Source organism: Anopheles marshallii, chromosome 3 (assembly GCF_943734725.1).
Source record: "Anopheles marshallii chromosome 3, idAnoMarsDA_429_01, whole genome shotgun sequence".
Classification (NCBI taxonomy): domain Eukaryota; kingdom Metazoa; phylum Arthropoda; class Insecta; order Diptera; family Culicidae; genus Anopheles; species Anopheles marshallii.
Window position 1 is genome coordinate 51045761 of NC_071327.1, and position 16920 is coordinate 51062680.

At 45.7% G+C, this 16920-nt stretch overlaps 4 protein-coding genes across 4 annotated transcripts; 2 read left to right on the forward strand and 2 right to left on the reverse strand.

The window, feature by feature from the left end:
• The first annotated feature begins 345 nt into the window (after positions 1-345).
• Positions 346-814, forward strand: LOC128711233 (U6 snRNA-associated Sm-like protein LSm5). Its single transcript, XM_053806099.1, has 3 exons — positions 346-391; positions 480-676; positions 773-814. The coding sequence occupies exons 1-3, from the start codon at positions 346-348 to the stop codon at positions 812-814; spliced, it is 285 nt and encodes a 94-aa protein (XP_053662074.1).
• Positions 815-974: 160 nt separating this feature from the next.
• Positions 975-1627, reverse strand: LOC128712769 (uncharacterized). The gene is made up of 2 exons (XM_053807643.1): positions 1622-1627; positions 975-1559 (listed from the first exon to the last, which is right to left on the reverse strand). Exons 1-2 carry the CDS (start codon positions 1625-1627, stop codon positions 975-977), a joined length of 591 nt encoding a protein of 196 aa, XP_053663618.1.
• Positions 1628-3008: 1381 nt separating this feature from the next.
• On the forward strand, positions 3009-3915 carry LOC128714472 (uncharacterized). The gene is made up of 3 exons (XM_053809346.1): positions 3009-3247; positions 3329-3418; positions 3495-3915. The coding sequence occupies exons 1-3, from the start codon at positions 3009-3011 to the stop codon at positions 3913-3915; spliced, it is 750 nt and encodes a 249-aa protein (XP_053665321.1).
• Positions 3916-4784: 869 nt separating this feature from the next.
• Positions 4785-12371, reverse strand: LOC128712770 (uncharacterized). The gene is made up of 7 exons (XM_053807644.1): positions 9345-12371; positions 8735-9277; positions 8011-8070; positions 7476-7757; positions 7211-7390; positions 6728-7118; positions 4785-4840 (listed from the first exon to the last, which is right to left on the reverse strand). Exons 1-7 carry the CDS (start codon positions 12369-12371, stop codon positions 4785-4787), a joined length of 4539 nt encoding a protein of 1512 aa, XP_053663619.1.
• Between the last annotated feature and the right edge of the window lie 4549 nt (positions 12372-16920).

A 16920-nucleotide genomic window follows, 5' to 3' on the forward strand; every position in this document is an offset into this window, starting at 1 on the left:
TTGGACTGCTTCCGTAGTAAACATTTTCCAACTTTTTTACAACAAATTTGTTTGTTTTTTGCAAAACTGTTGCCCTGATTTTGCAAAACCAATTCTGCAGAGTGCGAGTAAATCCGTTCGCAACGAAAATTCATCTTGCTGACGTGTACATTCCACTTTAGAACACGACAGTGACGTTTGAGATGTCAACGGCGGTAAACGTCACAACAGATGGAAACAAAACATTCTACCGGCGTCCCGCGATAAAAAGCACGCTCTTTTTCACAGGCTATTTTAGTGTAATTTTCTCGTAGATAACTTGTGTAAACCAATAAAAACTCCATCAAATAGTGGAATCGTTTCATAATGGCACAGACAGCTGTAGCGAATCAATCGACATTGCTTCCTCTCGGTATGTATTATGAAGCACCATCAATGTTCGCACTACAGACCCAAAAGGAAACTACTTATCCCTGGCTCTATTTTCGCTTTTCACACAGAGCTGGTGGATAAATGTATCGGATCGCGGATACACATTATCATGAAGAACGATAAGGAGATTGTGGGAACTTTGCTCGGATTCGATGACTTTGTCAACATGCTACTCGAGGACGTGACGGAGTACGAAAACACACCGGAAGGACGGCGGATAACTAAACTGGACCAGATCTTGCTGAACGGTAACAACATCACGATGGTAGGTGACATCACACACCGGAAGTAGGCGGTATGCTATAATTTGTGAACCGCAGATACTAATGATTGGTGTGGTTTATTCTTACCTGCCTTCTAGCTTGTACCCGGTTCCAGCGGTGACCTTCCAGATGCATCCTAAACCAGTTGAAACTGTGCTGTGCACGGATGGATTTTGTGAGATGGGTGTGAATTAATATAATTACTAAAGAAAAAATAAGCCAACTAAATGTAAAACCAAAAGGAACGCAAAGGTAGTAATTTTATTATATCAACGTAAGAGCGATGGAGGGAAAGGTTTGTTAGACGCCGACAGTTAATATCACCGGCATCGCTTCCACCTCTTTAATGTTTTGCTTGATTTCTTCCTCTTTTTCCTTATCTACTTGGTCATTTCCGAGCACGGTAAGAATGGCAGTTGGCGTGGTGGATCGCAACGTGGGTGAACCGGGGGTGCTGGGAACAACCGTGGTTAGGCCATCTTCCGTCTCTGTGGTGTTTTCTTCTGTAGTAGTACCATCATCATCATATTCTTCCGCACCAGTTACATCTGTCGTTAATTCTTCGGACGAATTTTCTCCAACGATAGTAATCTTTACCACGCCCTGCGCATCGGTATTATTAGTATAGACCAACTCTTCCGTTTCCGCCTTAATGTGATGCTCTTCCGGGGTGAGAGCAATGTGCATGAGCGCAGGAAGGACATTGGCAGATTCCAGATGTGGTACGGTGGATGTTTCCGTGTCCATACGGCTACTCACTGCCTGTTCCTTTTCCTCGCTAACCACCACGAAACTGTTGGCAATGTTGGCAAGAGCCGCCCCAAGTCCAGTCGCGTCCGGTGCCACCGGTACCGCGGTGGAAGTGGCACACAGGAAGGCACACAACTGTAATAGGGAAAACACTTTTAATTTCCATCTACGAAACACTAATATCCGGCTTTGGGGACCATCATGGTCGTGAAAAGCAACGCACCACAAAAGAAGACACCGCAGTCATCATCATCGTCGTTCTCGAGCGTTAGAATTGTACTAAGTTCCTGTCGTTACTAAACGCAGGCCTTGCTGTGGCGCGAACCGTTCGTTTTATCTGACCAAGCAGGACGATAATAGGTAGTGTACTCAGTAAAGAGCGAGAGGAAAAAATCGCGTTCATTCCTCCTCGCAGCCTCTCTACGACGACGACGACAACGCATGGCGTTACTGATTTGTCGTGAAAATTAGCATCTTCATTCGTCACATGTGGGGTCGTGAAGGACTAATTTAGTACTACGTCAGTATTGCGCTTGGCACTTTTTTTTTGCAGTTTTCTTGTTGATTACTGTTCTTTTTTCACGGTTGCACTTTTATTGACGATATGATGGAGAACGATAAATGATTCATTGCAATTATGGGGAAAAAGGATGTTTCACCGGTGGTTTGGGCGTTACTTTAGAGTAAAATTCATTTCTACGCCATCGAACAGTAAGCCTGCGGTCTTCCAAACAACGCTTTGATCTTCTAAAAGTCCTACATCTAGTGGATTGCATTAAAATGTTAGCTTCTGACAAGATGCTAATTAATTTCTAATGTCTTCCATTAGTGTGGAATTGGATCACGTTTCATGGTTCGGTTAAACTTCTAATTCAAAAGCTTTTAACTTTTTCGCGTCCAATCACCATTACAAAAACACGCATTCAAAAGCGATAACTTTTGTGCGTTTTGGGTTGTTGGAATAAATCGTTTATTGAGGAGAACGAAACGTAAATAAAGTGATTCATCAATCAAGAAACAGCTGTGAAATGCTATCCATGGTCAAGAATCACCAGACGGCGTCCGTGGCTTCATTTTGAAACAACCGAAGATAAAGACGCATACGTAGCATACTTCTCCATCAACAGGATGAATTCATCAATTCTCTACCAAACACGAGATCTACCCAAAGGGGGAGGGGGAGAACCAGGTTGGATTTGCTATTCTGCTGGTGTGAATCTTCTCGACCTGATAATTAGTGATCCGTTTCTGTGTGCCGGTATGTGTAGGAATCGATCGATCGTATTACATGCAATACAACGCGAAGCCGAGTTTCGCTTGATGACGGCTTGCCTAATTGTGGCCATTGTGGCGATATATCGACGAGAGTGTCATCGTGCCAGCTAACATCCGCGTGCTAAAATTGGTGCGGTCCGAAAGAAATACACACATATATATATATAGACCCGATAGGACACACCGGAGATCGGTGTCATTCGCATGTGAACGTCCGGAACGAAGAGCTGTGCGCGTTCGATCCTCTGCGGCACTCACTTAGTATTGTTAGCAAACCATAATCACGTGTCGGAGCAGAACAGAAAACAAATGGCTACGAAAAGCACCTCTTTCTGGGCGGTTGTGGTGACTGTAATGTGCTGTGTATTGTGCGTGCAAGCAGGACCACTTCCGGAGGAACATCCAAAAGATAGTTCCTCCGCGTCCGAGGAAGAACAAGGCCATCCACTCAACTCTCTGTACAGTCCGGCTGAATACGGATCGACCGTTGGAAGTGATGAGGCTACACTAATGGGAACGAACAGCTCCTCCAACACTACCAAGGAGTTGTAAGTGGACAGGAAATCGTTTTTAACGCTTCATCAAAAGTGGTATAACTAACATGACCCTTCCTTCCTGATTCGTAACAGGTACGTGATCAAGGCGATTGTCTATGAAATTGGAATACTTGCCGATGTTCCTGAGAATGAAACACTAGAGGAAGGAGATGAACCAATCACGTAAGTAGGAACAAAAAAGAAATCTCCCAAAACCCCGTGCTAATTGTTCGTTTCAAATTCATTCCCCTCCCTACAGCCACCAGCAGGTCGATCTGTCCTTCTTCAGCCACGGTGGTAACAATACGCATCTCGACCTTGGTGACATCCCGGTACCGATTCAAACCAGCGTACAGGGGCAAGTTTTTACCGGCATTGCACCGGTTCACGTCGGTACGGTGCCGACCCAACTGAGTGATCTGCTGTCAGCCCTACCGATCGCCGGTACGGTGGTGAACATTTCGCAAACGAACAGCTCGTACGTGGAGGTGCACAAACACAACATTACTGATGCGGCCATCCTGTTGAACAGCAAGCAGGGGCTGAATAGTTTACCATTCGGAAGCTCGGTCAGTCAGCCACTGGTGCCGGCCAGCGTCGATGAGACGGTCATTGGACTGACGACTAAAACGAAACAACCGTCCGGTAGTGCGGACGATGGGGAAAAAAAGCATGAGTAGCGGGTGGCGAGGGAGTGCGAGGGAGCGATGTGTCAGGTTTTAGCGCATAAGCTTATGTTTATATTGAATGGGAGACGATATGAAATATACTTTTACTGATTTGTATTCGTTTGTTAATCATTTTTTGAAGTTCCCTACGTTCTCAGTCGTCGAGAGAAGGAAGCCACTGAACAGTATTAGCTTGCATGATATGAAAAAATGTGTAATAAAGTGGCTCAAATATGAATGACCTTCATTATTATGTTCAGCGTATGGAAAGGTCAGGAAAGCAAGAAATTCAACCCAAGTTTTCATAAATGTGTTCTTGCAAGAATTAATTATCACGGATTACACATGAAGTAAAGTACATATTAAGATCTTATTCGTGGCGTTTTTTTCTGTGGAATTTAAGTTATGTCTACTACTACGTGATTTTGTCCCTCAAGTGAATATCATTACTGGATTCATTTTCAATTCTTCTGTTAGAATAGTTTTTCTAAAGTTCAGAGTATGAGGTAATCCACGTTCCGTTCCATAGCAACGATGACATCGTGGAGATTTGTTGCCAATTCATTCAATGTTGTTCAAATTTGTTCCTGCCCCAGGAAGTTCTTAATTGCATCACCGATTCCTGCACCACCGTCCCGGGAATATTTGCCGCCTTTCAAAGTAACCGCGTCAGGAAATTCGTCCGTGGGACTAGTAAACATTATCATTAATAATTCACCCCGATTTACTTCATTCATCCGTTAAGCTGTTTTGATCAGCGCTCGATCACGTCAATGATTAGCACTTCCTAACAGTAGACGGTCAACAATCGACAGACAGGCCGATCATCGCACCGTGTGACAACGGAGCACGATGGTGACGATGACTATAGGCGTGGAATATTACCCCGTCTTTGCGAACAGGGCAGGGTAAACAATGCGCGTCTGGATCGAGGAATCTAAAATTCGGAAAATAAAGCATTAATATTAGAGCATGTGCGAACACTTCAGTTATCTGCACTGTTTATTTGGATTATAAAGAATCTTTTCTTCCCTCCTAGCGTACGTATCGTATGGTAAATTACTTTTTTGTTTTTTTTTTTTTTTAATGGTGCCAACCTCATTTCACACCACAGTATTTACTCTTCTCCATGTCTCTCTCTCTCCCTCGTTCTACTAACAGGATTAATGAGTCTTATATTTTTCACTTTTACCTTTCTTTTTATACATTTTTTCCTCCTCAATTCCTCCACCATACAGGTGTCTTGAAATAAGCTTGCTATCTGTGTGGTTTGCGCTTCCTTCCCCTCTTTTATTGTTTCCCCTACATCATCAAACCTGTATTATATGCTTCCGTGCTCTGTGTTTCGTTATCGTTTGCATACAGCAGATATAAGACTCTGTGAGACGAGTTTTTAAGCTATTTCCTCATTATACACTAAAGTTTATGCCATGTACTAGTTTGCGGGTGTTCTTTCGGACACGCTAGCCAAGTGTGTGTGTGTGTTGGGATAAGAGAGAATTGGGTTTGCTTTACGATAAACCTGTGCAAATCTTGTTAAAGACAATCTATCGCACTTTGCTGATCAGATGATCCGCCCGATCGCTAGGTTAGAACAGGGGATCTAGTAGTGAACCGCTACAGTCATTTTCGTACTATTGTTTGTTGCTTTTGTCTTTTAACTGACACACATGTCTCGTTGTACAGCGTTGTTTCTCTCCTTGACCATTATACACACCCCAGACGCGGAGATAAAATTGCAAGCAATCGAGTAATAGCGACGACACTTCCCGATAAAAATCTAGGAACTTGTTTAAATTGCTTTGCCATCGTCGACACGAGCGATAGAACTCAAAGGCTTTATTCAAAGCAACTGATCTTTCCGCATCGTCTCACTATCATTCAAAGGTGCAACAGAAAAAGTACAAACGGTAAATTAAATATTCTAATTACATAGTGTACACATCATCACCGTACCGCGCACGATCCCATTAAACAAACACAAAACATGGATAGAAAAAAAAATCGTAATAAAAAAATAAATGACAAAAATAGAGTAAAAGTTACAGTTGTAGTAATTATTATTTTAAACTCAATTTAATTTCAAATATGTTACATGGGTTTTCGTTTTTTTGCCCTTCCTTCCCTTCACGATTTTACACAAAAAGTATACGTGTCTAAAATTTGTTGCATTAAATTACCTAATGAAACGTTATGAAGAAATTAATGGACAGCAAAATTAATTCGCCCGTTGATTACATTACAATGTGTTCGCATGCACACACTCGGTGGTGCTCGGAAACACACGTGTCACATGTGTATATGTGCGGCGTTTATTGATCGCGAAACGGCAGGAGAACGGCAGGCGAACGGCGAAACGGCGAACGCTACACTGCCGATAAGTTTGCATGGTTCCTTCGCGAAAAAAAACCGATATTATGCAGGATTTGGTAGTTCTGTACTGGACACAATCGATCGCGTAGAAGGCCGAGGATCAGCATTAGATTTGAAGAAAGGAAGGATGCATGTTCCCACTGCCTAACTCGGTCTTCGATCCTCATCTGATCATCCTCCCGTTGTGAATATCCAAACCCATCGGTTATAGTTATTGTGATTTAAAATAGCCCTACCTTTTTTACTTCACAGGTTTAATCTAAAATGAAATAGTGAATAAGATAAGAGATAAGAAGACCCGATAAGAATCAAGATAAGAATCAAAAGTCGATATGCATAGTAATGAATGTTTTTAAGGCAAATTCACAACAACAAACAACAATATTTTAAAACTTCCGGTAGTGTGAGTTTGCTCTTGAAATACATCATACAATACGATGGTTTCATTTACCTATAACATGACTTTCCAGTTCGATCGTTTTCGCCATCTTGTTGCTGTTGGATGTTGGCTGCGGGATGATCGTAATTTCGTCATTAATTTTTAGCGGTTTCAGCAGTGAATCGCCACCACCGAATGGATTTCTTAGTCCGACGCTGGACGACGACGATCCGCCACCCATGCCGGATGAGGTCTGTTGCTGGCCTCCACCCATACCTTTGTTGCCCTTGCCGTCGGCCGTCTTTTTCGCCACCGTACTATGCGCGGAATAGACGTGGCTTTCAAACTGTTTGTACATGCCAAACGTGGCTGTGCAGACGGTACATTTGTACGAAAGATGGGCAGGTTTCAGGGTCATGTTGTGATCGCGTGATACATGGTTTAGCAGCTTCCATTGATAAACCTGTTTTTATGTTATTTAGAAGTAAGAAGGAATTTATGTTATTTAGATGTAAGCATATTTCATAAACGTAAACAGTTCCCTCGGATGCTTACCCGACCACACACTGGACAGCGACCAGCATCCTTGCCCTTGTTGGCGGCTTCCTGCATGGAGCTTGTCACCAAACCGTGCGAACCCAACAGGTGCCTTTCGAGTCCTTGATCGGTGAAAAACCGGAACTGACACTTTTGGCAATTGAGTGGTGGTCGGTTATAGATCATCTTGGGATGAATCTGTAAGCGCAAAAGAGAAAATAACAAATAGCATTTAGACAAAATCCAAAACTAAGTTCCAAAAAACCAGGCTAGCAATATTTACCTTCACTTTGTGTATCCACTGCATGTGATTGCGCAGCTGGTCCAGATCCTTGATGTATCCATCACAGATCTCACACACCACGAACGACATCTTGCCACCGCTCGGATTTTGTCCCGGCTTTACCGCGGACGTACCTTGGGACTGCAGTTTCGACAGAGCACCGGCAATGTTGGACATGTTGGCGACAGCATTGTTGCTGTTCGAAGCGGACTGCCGTGGTAGTGGCGTAATCGAGATACTTGGTGCCTGTGCTGTTTTTGTCGTTTTCATACTCGAGGCATTCTACACGATTTGGTACCATGAATATAGGAAAAAAATGGCGGATAAGTATTGATAAGATTGTTTTCTTTTACCAACAAAACTACATGTACTCCAGTTCCCACTAGTTCAGGTGATAGCATTTGGTGGAGGGAAAGCGGTAGGATTGGAAACAATTAATTAAATAAGAGTACTAAACTAATCAAATCAAATAAAAAAAACGATACAAATGAACAATACTCTGTCGGGATAAAAGAAATGAATAACTGAAACCAACCTGAATTGTGATGGAGGCATTGGTATTGGTTAGAAGAGATCGTCCGGCGTTGGTTGATTTCTATACGGATTGTGTGTGCATTGTTTGAAGGTTGTGTGTGTTTTCGTTTATTTTTGCGTGCAGGAAACATTTGTTCAGGTGCGCGCAGAAGAAGAAAGATTTAATAAACGGTTTCAGGGTGTTTAGCATGAGAGCGAGAGGAAGAGTTGAGGATCATAAATGAGAACAGAAAAAAAGAAAGGATTGAAATTAGTTAAAATTAGTTATGCGCAATAGTGCAAAATAATAATAAAACTGCGATAAAATAAGCTCTAGCTAAAATTAATTCTAGTTGCTTGTTTGTTCCCCACCGTAAAAGGCAATCCCTTTATTATAGTGACGAAACCATTATATAATAAATTTATTTATACAATTTAATTACTTTTCCATACTACATCCTTTTTTCCATTTTACACAATAAGAAAAAAACTGGTTGTCCATATAATCAAAATGGAGTTCAGTCAAGTTTGTTCATATTGCCTGGTGTGTGGTGCTACAATTTTACAGACATAGCAACTGTCGTACTCATTTTGTATATGTTAATCTGCTAAAATTTCAACCATGATTAGTGTGTGGTGTGTGGTCAGTTAGTTTTACTAAAAACCAATTCAAAATTAATCTCCAAACAAACTCATTGTTAATGAAATATAATAAAGAAAAGAAAAAAAACGGGATGGCAATTTACCGGCAGATATTTACTAAATCCTCCCGCAGCAGCAGCGGCTAATGCCGATGCCGAAAGTTGAAGGTTAGTGGGTATTACCATTCCTGCTCCGGCGAGTGTGTTCCGAATTGCGGCGGCCGACGCAGCAAGCGCGTTTGCATTCATACCACCGGCGACACCACCTGCACCGGTCGTTCGCACTCCACCCGCACCGGTAATTCCGGTGGGCGAAGGGATAATGGCCGGTGCCCGGCCACCACCGACATTACCGGTACCACCAACACCCCCGCCAATACCTGCCGCGCGAGCCCGTATTGCAACGGCCTGCGCCGCCGGGGAAAGGTTTGCCAACGCAACATTGTTCAGGGTGGCAGCTGCAGCAGCCGCATTCGTTCCGACTAATCCAAGATGCTGCTGACCAACGCCGGCAAGCTGCTGTTGCTGGATCTGATTGTGGGCCATGTGTTGCTGCTGTAAGTGTACCGGCGTTGTTACGACCTGCTGTTGATTGATGCGCTGCTGATTGGCAAGAGCGATATTCTTTTGTTGTTGAGCTGTCATAGCCTAAAAGTAAAACACACGTTAAGCTCTACGTTCTTTGGTGTTGGGTACGCGATCAACCTCCATTTACCTGATAAGCCGTAGCGGTTCCGACAAGGCCGTGCTTCGGTTTGATGCGTGGGATCTTTGCCGGCGGTTCCCAGTCGATTGGCGGATTGAGGTTAAGCTCGGGTCGGAACTTCTTCGCACAAGCCACTGCATGCCGGGCCAGCTTTGACTTCCCATTGTCCTCGAACGGACAGTTCGGACAGTGATGGTAAGACAGCGCCTTCTCCATCCGGCCCTTGATGTTATGCACCGCTTCCATGTGGTACAGTATATCGTGCGGTGGTCTCGTTTCGTACGCGCAGAAATTACACTTGAAGATAAAGTTGCGCATGTGCGGTGTTTCGTAATGGTGGGCCATCACGAGTGCCGATTCCGACTTGAACGGGCAGTACTCGCAGCGCTTCATTTCGAACTTGTACGGTTTGTTGTTTTCCTTGCTCTGTTCGAGATTCTTCATTAACGAGTTTATGGCGAGCTGCGTGCTCGGCGATGGTTTACCTTCCCGGTCCCGCTTTCTCTTCTGCTGCCGCAGCAGATCCGTCTGCACAAACTCCTGCACCAGATTGATACCAATATTCATGAAGAACTTGCCGAGCGGATTTTCAAAATAGTTTTCTGACTTTTTCGGATCGTTCGAACCACCGCCACCGCTGCTGAGGTCATCCTTGTCAACTGGCGAAATGATGTGCTCCTTGATCGCCTCGATATCAGCTTTTGCCTCCTTTATCAGTACCTTCGTCTTCTGCTCCTCGTCTGACGCTTCGTCGTCGGTGGACGTTTCCAGCTCGTCCCAATCATCATCGTCATCGTTATTTCGTTTCCGCTTTTTGTTATATTTATTCTTGTCTGACTCTTTGTCCCCGCCACCGTATATGTTTGCGAGCGCGTTCTTCTTTTCACTCTCGTCGTCCTTACTCTGGTCGGGAGTTGCTGCGCCTGCACCTTGGTTAGCCAATTTTACAGACGGAGGTACCACACCGGACTCTTCAAGCTTTTTGCGCAGTTCCTTTATGTTCTCCTCTAGCTCGTCCACTATGTCGCGCAGGTTGTCCACTGGCGGTTTCTCGTATATGTACGGTACGATGAACGAGGGTGCTTCCAGTACAAACATATCATCCGTCAGCGCTGGCAGCAGGGGTGTCACAGGTGCTAACCCCGCAGCACCCGCTTTTCCTCCCATCATACCACCTTGGTTAACTATTCCACCACCGGTAGTCGTGTTGGCCACGCCGGAAGAATTGAGTAGACTACGTGAATTAAACTGTCCCCCGGGGCTGACGTTAGCGTTTGCCAGAATTCCGGCATTACTGGCCTTTGCTAGCAGATTTGCGGCATTACTATTTACGCTCGGTGATGATGTTACGCCCAGATTGGACGAAGTGCGCTGAGAGCCTCCATTGTTCATCATCGTATTGGTATCGATTAGCACCAGGGTTGGTTCTTTGCCGGCGCCACCACCGGTAGCGGAGGTGTTCATTAAAAGAGACTTTTGTCCCTGGGTTTTAAAGTTGGTCGCAGCACCACCTTGGAAGCCACCGATCGAGGAGCGGCCGCTCATGGATAGATTTCTTGCCGTGTTTAACGACAGGGGGTCGTCAATGATTTCCTCGATATCATCATCATCGTCCTCGTCGTCCATGGACGATACCATACCCTGACCCTGTTGCATGGCGCCGATTGTCATACGATTTACTGAACCTCCCGCCACTAGCGAGTTTGGTGTCTCCGACTTCATACTAGCGCTTCTCCGGGAACTATTTGTATGGGAATTATTAGCGGACGGCATGGAAATATCCGATTCTCCCTCATCGTCCTCAATCACCACACAATCATCTTCCTTGTCGCTCAGGATCGTTAAATCCCCATCACAGTCACCGTTCTGGTTGCTAGTGGCAATATTAACAACACCGTTGCTAGGTACACTGTCACTGGCGGTACTCTTCGCTTCTCCCGCTACTACCTGCGTGCCGGTGGCGCCGAGTTTTGCCAAACCACCTTCATCCACCAGAATAACATTGGTTGCCTTTGCCGGTTTGGTTGTGGCCGCCGCCGCCAGTGGTGCTTCTACCGGATCCACATTGTCACGTATTGGGTGCGACGCCTCCTCAAGCTCTTGATCTTCCTCACTCTCGGAGTCGGAATTAATACTGACAGGTTTGTCGTCTTCATCGTTCTCCAATGAATCCTTATTAACCGGAATCCTATCACTCGTCTTCTCCTTCTGTTGCTCGGTTGAAATTTTATCACGGTTCAGTTTTTCCGGCCGCTCAACGGGACCTTCTTCAACGTTCGCTTCCTTGTGACCATTGGTGGCAACCGTTGCCCCTAGCCCATCAACTTCCATCGGCTCATCTTCGTCGGTTTCTGCAACCAGCTTACCGACTATTTTGGACTCTTCTTTGCTTGCAACTTTTCCACCATCCTTACCACCGTTCTCTGTCCCCTGTTCGGGTTCTACCGAAACAACATCACTCTCTTCATCCACATCCATTGTTTCCTCTGGTTCGGATTCTTCCTGCAGGGACACTTTTTCTTCCGTTTCCCGTGAGGACTTCGATTCTGCTTTACTGGCTACGCGTTCACTGCTATCGCGGTTACTTAGATCAGACTTTCTCTTGGCATCATTACTCTCTGACGTTTCCTCGTTGCTGTCTTCGATTTTGAGCTGCAACTTTTGCATCGCAGATGGCGCTGCTGCAGCATTATCGCTATTACTATTCTTCCGCTTCTTCTCTTTCACCTCCGAGTCGGTTTCCGCCCCCTGGGGGGACTTTGTTTCCTCGCTTTTCGCTGCGATCGCAGAATCCTTGCCGGATACAGTTGCTTTCTTTTCTACGCCGGAATCGCCTTCACTATTTGTCCCATTTGCTTCTTCTTCTCCATCTGATTTGTCATCTTTTTCCTCCGTTTGCTCCTCGTTGGCGGCATCTTCTTCCAGGTCGACTTTTTTCTTGTTCGTCCCGTTCACTTCACCATTTTCCTTTGGCTCGTTGTTACTGTCCGCTGTTGGTGCAGTCGTTTCCGTTTCGTTTGCACCTACCTCGCCCATTTCCTCACCGTCGTCAGACGCCACTTTGGCGGCGTGTTGTACAACTGCTTCGGATCCTATCCAAGGGATTTTCTACGCTCCGTAGTTTCTCCTCGCAGCCAGGTGTTTTCTTGTGGCGTGTTGATGATGATAAATGAGCTAAAATTAGAAAAAAGAATGCAAAAACAGTTAGATTAATAGCGTAATAACTTAATGCAAATCGATAAGCAATAAAGATTAACATATTTTTTTACAAAATAATTGCCCATTTAATTACTTTCTTGTTAAAATCACTATTCAAGAAGATCCACCATTCCTGGTGCAATATATACTATTTTGGAGAAGTGCCTTAAAATCATCTTATTCTTGAGTTGTCTTTCCATAACCTTCCTACCCTACCCCTGCCCCGACGTGTCTTGGTTCTTCGCTTGCATCGTCCAAAATATCGACCTCTGACGTACTCCGGAGCACACTGGTAATGTGTATTTGTGGGCTCCTGTATTTTACCAGAAGAAAAGGAACTTTCCACAAGAGGCGTTTGGAAAATTGGCCAAGGCAGTGCACCAAATGTCGAGAGAGCATGCACACCAAATCTCGACACACATACAAAACCCGAACCTGAGTGTGAGTGTAGTAAACTGACACACACACACCTACGGACACGGACACAAACAACGCACACGAACCGTGTAAAAAAACACATGATCTCCACCTGGCCTCCCCAACAACAGCATACCGTCCCGCTGCCACCGGTTATGCTGTCCCACAGCTCGAGAGAACTAATCGATAAAAAACACCCCTCCTCAACATGCACACCTCCAACATCCCGGGCCTAGACGCCCCCCCTGCCCCCGTTGATCGTTGCTACCAAACACGCGTTAGATCCGGGGACCACTTCGACCAGGATGTGGATAGAATGGACCTCCTATGGAACCCATGTCCTTTGCTCTTCCACTCGCTTCTCTACCCAGCTAACCCGCATTCGTTCCCTCTCAGCACACTGCTCCGGAGAAGGCAATCAGAAGCAGAACCACCATCAAAAGCCGGCCCCTGGTATGTTCTGGTGTTGCAAAACGTCATCCCTGCCCTGCCATTCCCTTTCCCTCATCTTCTCACACACACACATACATTCAACACAATCCATCCCTTTCCTCTCCTTTCCTTCCCTCCCTTCCTTCCTCATGCATCTTTGGTTCTTTGGTAATTCCTGCGCTTCATCACATCTCCTGCCGTTGCCAATCCCCCCACCGACAAGCCACGTGTCTGACAGTTTGCTCCATCCCGTCCTCCCTCCCGTTCTCCTTTTTTTCACCACCCCCGCGCAAGCAATCCGATCCAAAAACCTCAAACCCACCACACTGCCGCCGCCACTACCCCGCGGCCACCTATCCGCTCCCACGTTCTCTTACTCTCTTTTTCGCTCAGTCGCTCTCTCTCCCTCTTCCCCCTTGGTAGCCCCACCGCCCCACCACCATACACACACACGTGCTTCTCCTCTCCTTCTCTAGCCTATTGCGCGCCTTAACAACTCGGTTGTTGTTGTTGTTGTTGGTGCTGCCACTGTTGTTGCAGTTGCTGGCTGCGTCAGCGGGGTTCTCTTTCTCTCAAAAATGTGCCCCGCAACCGGCAATGACTTCTCTTCACTGCGCGTCGCCGTCACCACCAACCACTAACCCCACACCCCGCTGCACGTTCTTCACCCCGCTGACCCCGTTCTTCCCGTTTTTCCCTCCCCGCACACACCCAATCTCTACACTTTGTCGCTCGCTCGCTCGCTCTCGCTCACTCTCTCACACCTCTTCTCGCTTTGACGCATTCACCACATTTGCTGTCTATGTCTATCGTTCGCTTACAGCGTGCGCCTCCCGTTGCTGGCAATCGTACCACTTCCCCGCAGTTCCCTCGGATCTATGTGCAGGGAAGATCCCGAACGCAGGCACACACAAAATGGTGGCCCAGCGTCAACAATTTTTTGCGAACCGGTGTCCGTTGTCTACCTGTTTGCCGAAATGGGCTGTGCAGTAATAATATCGGCACACTGCGATCAATTTAAGGACGCACTCGGTTTCAGATAAATTTTCCGGAATCTATAATGCCATCGTAGGCCATGAACCATGCGGTGTTGCAGAGCAATCGATGAACGTTTTTCCTAGCTGGTGAAGCAGTCAGGCGTTTACACACTTTAGTAAAACTTTGTTCGTAGACAAATGTTCATGCTGAAGTTGCGGAAACTGGCGTAAGAAGCAAAATTCATATGTCGCTAGTATTTTAAGCGCCATGTAGTACACAACTCTTTTGAAATATCATTGCAATTATTCATCGTAAACCTATGTTCTTGAAGAATTTCACGAGGAAAGTAAGGAAAATTCAGGTTATATTACATACTACGCTAATATAAGTTTAATTTTACACAAAATTCTACTGATTTTGCCTGATGGTATTTGAATTTTTGGTTGGATTTTGCCTGAGGATAAGGTGCTGAGAAGTGGCAACGTAGGAACAAAGCGGTGGGAAATCGAGAGCGTCATACAAACAGGGGCTCAAATGGTACACACACACACACACAGTGCTCGCTTAGTCACCCCCATACACACAAACACGAGGAACGGGCCAGCGTGGCCACCAGAAAAGACCCGCCACCATTTATTATCTCCGTCTCTCTCTTACCCGCCATGCCCCTATCGCACTCACTTTCGGTGTAGCAACCCCGTGTTGCTACGAATCTACCACCAGATGGCAGCACCGGTAGCCTTTGCTTCTTCTGATATTGCATGAACACTCCCGTCCTTTCTTTGCCAATCCGGGGTTGGCGTCCCGTTTCCGAAAGGCAGCCCAACCAAAAACTGAAAGGGGATCCCTCTCTTAGCAACAACTACGTCGTCGGCGTCAATCCGTAGCATCCCTCATACCCCGGTCGCCTATCAACACTCTTCCTTCAACAAGCCCATAGCGCCCTGCCGGTCACATTGATGCCACACAACACACTCATCTGCCGGCTTGCCGATTTTGTGATACAAGCAGTAGCAGCGGCGGCTCAGAAAAGATCTGTAGAGGAAGCGCCGGGAAGAAGGTGCCGTATGACTCCGTGCTTTTCTCGAGGAAATATTCCTCAAGACTCAATCTGCCGGTTCCTGCATGAAATCTTTTTCGCTACCTATTTCCACCAAAGCAAAGAGCCAAGCAAATAAGACAAGGGAGTGGAAGGGCGATCAAGAATTGGAATCACGGGGAGATGAAGAAGAGCGTTTCAAATGGGAAAAATGAGAATTATAGTTATATTTTCTGGAGATGTACGATGGTATTATAAAGGGAAAATTAAACATTTCGTGACGCGAATGTTCACGCAACGATCTCTGTGTGTGTGTTCGTCCTCCTGTCCACCAATACCCCTTCAATCTCCAATATCTCCCACATCCATCTCTATCTTCTTCCATAAATCCTTTTCGCAATTCTGCAATGCAGCTGCTGGAGGCTTTACTGGATGCACACGCATCCACCGGAAACCCACCAGAGCACAGATGGTGCTGTATAGAGGTAGGTTAAGGCTTTTGGGAAAACTGGCCTGCAAAACAAAGCCCCTTCACGGTCCCCGCGTACTACACCTACCGGACCACCTTGATTAATAACGAGGAAGCATATGTAAGGCCCCCGCGTACAAGTGTGAAAGAGAGAAAGCACATCCGAGTGATGGTGTAGATGTAGGCCACCCTCGGCTCGGCGTTCCGACCAACCTCTGGTCCCCACTTCCCCCATTCGCAACGGTCTTTGTGGTCGGAAAAATCATGCACCGCCATTTTGTGTAGTCTTTAATGTACAGTTTCTTCGTCCGGGACCACTTCTCGGTGGTGTGGTGAGGTTGTGTGCGTGTACTTATTTCAGTTATTGGGCGATATACAAGGAGTTTTCGGGAAAATAGGGGAAAAGAGCTCTAGCATTGATGAAAAGGATAACTTGGAGATCATCTGTGGCGATGGATAAAACTATATTAATTCCTTTTCGCAATTCTAAGAGCATGAGAAGATCAATATCCTTAGGGGGCATATCATTTTGATGACCATATTGAAATCCAGAAATTGGAAACACTCATTATAAGGCCATCACTGTTTGGGCGCAAAGATCTGATTCCTTAATCATTAAAACGTTGCAAGCGATGTATTGTACCTTAACTAGAATTTAATATAACTCTATATATAAGATTGGTTGATTCTGGCTGATTGTTTATCCCATCATGTTAACTCTCCTATCGATTAATACGGCTGTTGTACTGGGAAAATCCAACCAGAATTTTGCTTTTCTATTATTAATTATTGCAAACTAGAAGCATTGCTACGGGTAATCCTCAAAGGCCGTGTCCTTTTTGCTGGGCAAAACCCTTCCCACCCCGCCTTGTTCAGCTGCTTTGGAAGGATCTCTCTCTCTAGTTTCCTTCTAGAAAATTCAAAATCTACCAAAAACATCATCCTACACACATGCATGATGGGAGATATTCACACGCACAGAAGACACAATCGTCCCTCCTCGCTCCCGCCTTCCTCACTCGATCAACCCGCCGACCCGCTTGTTCGCATTC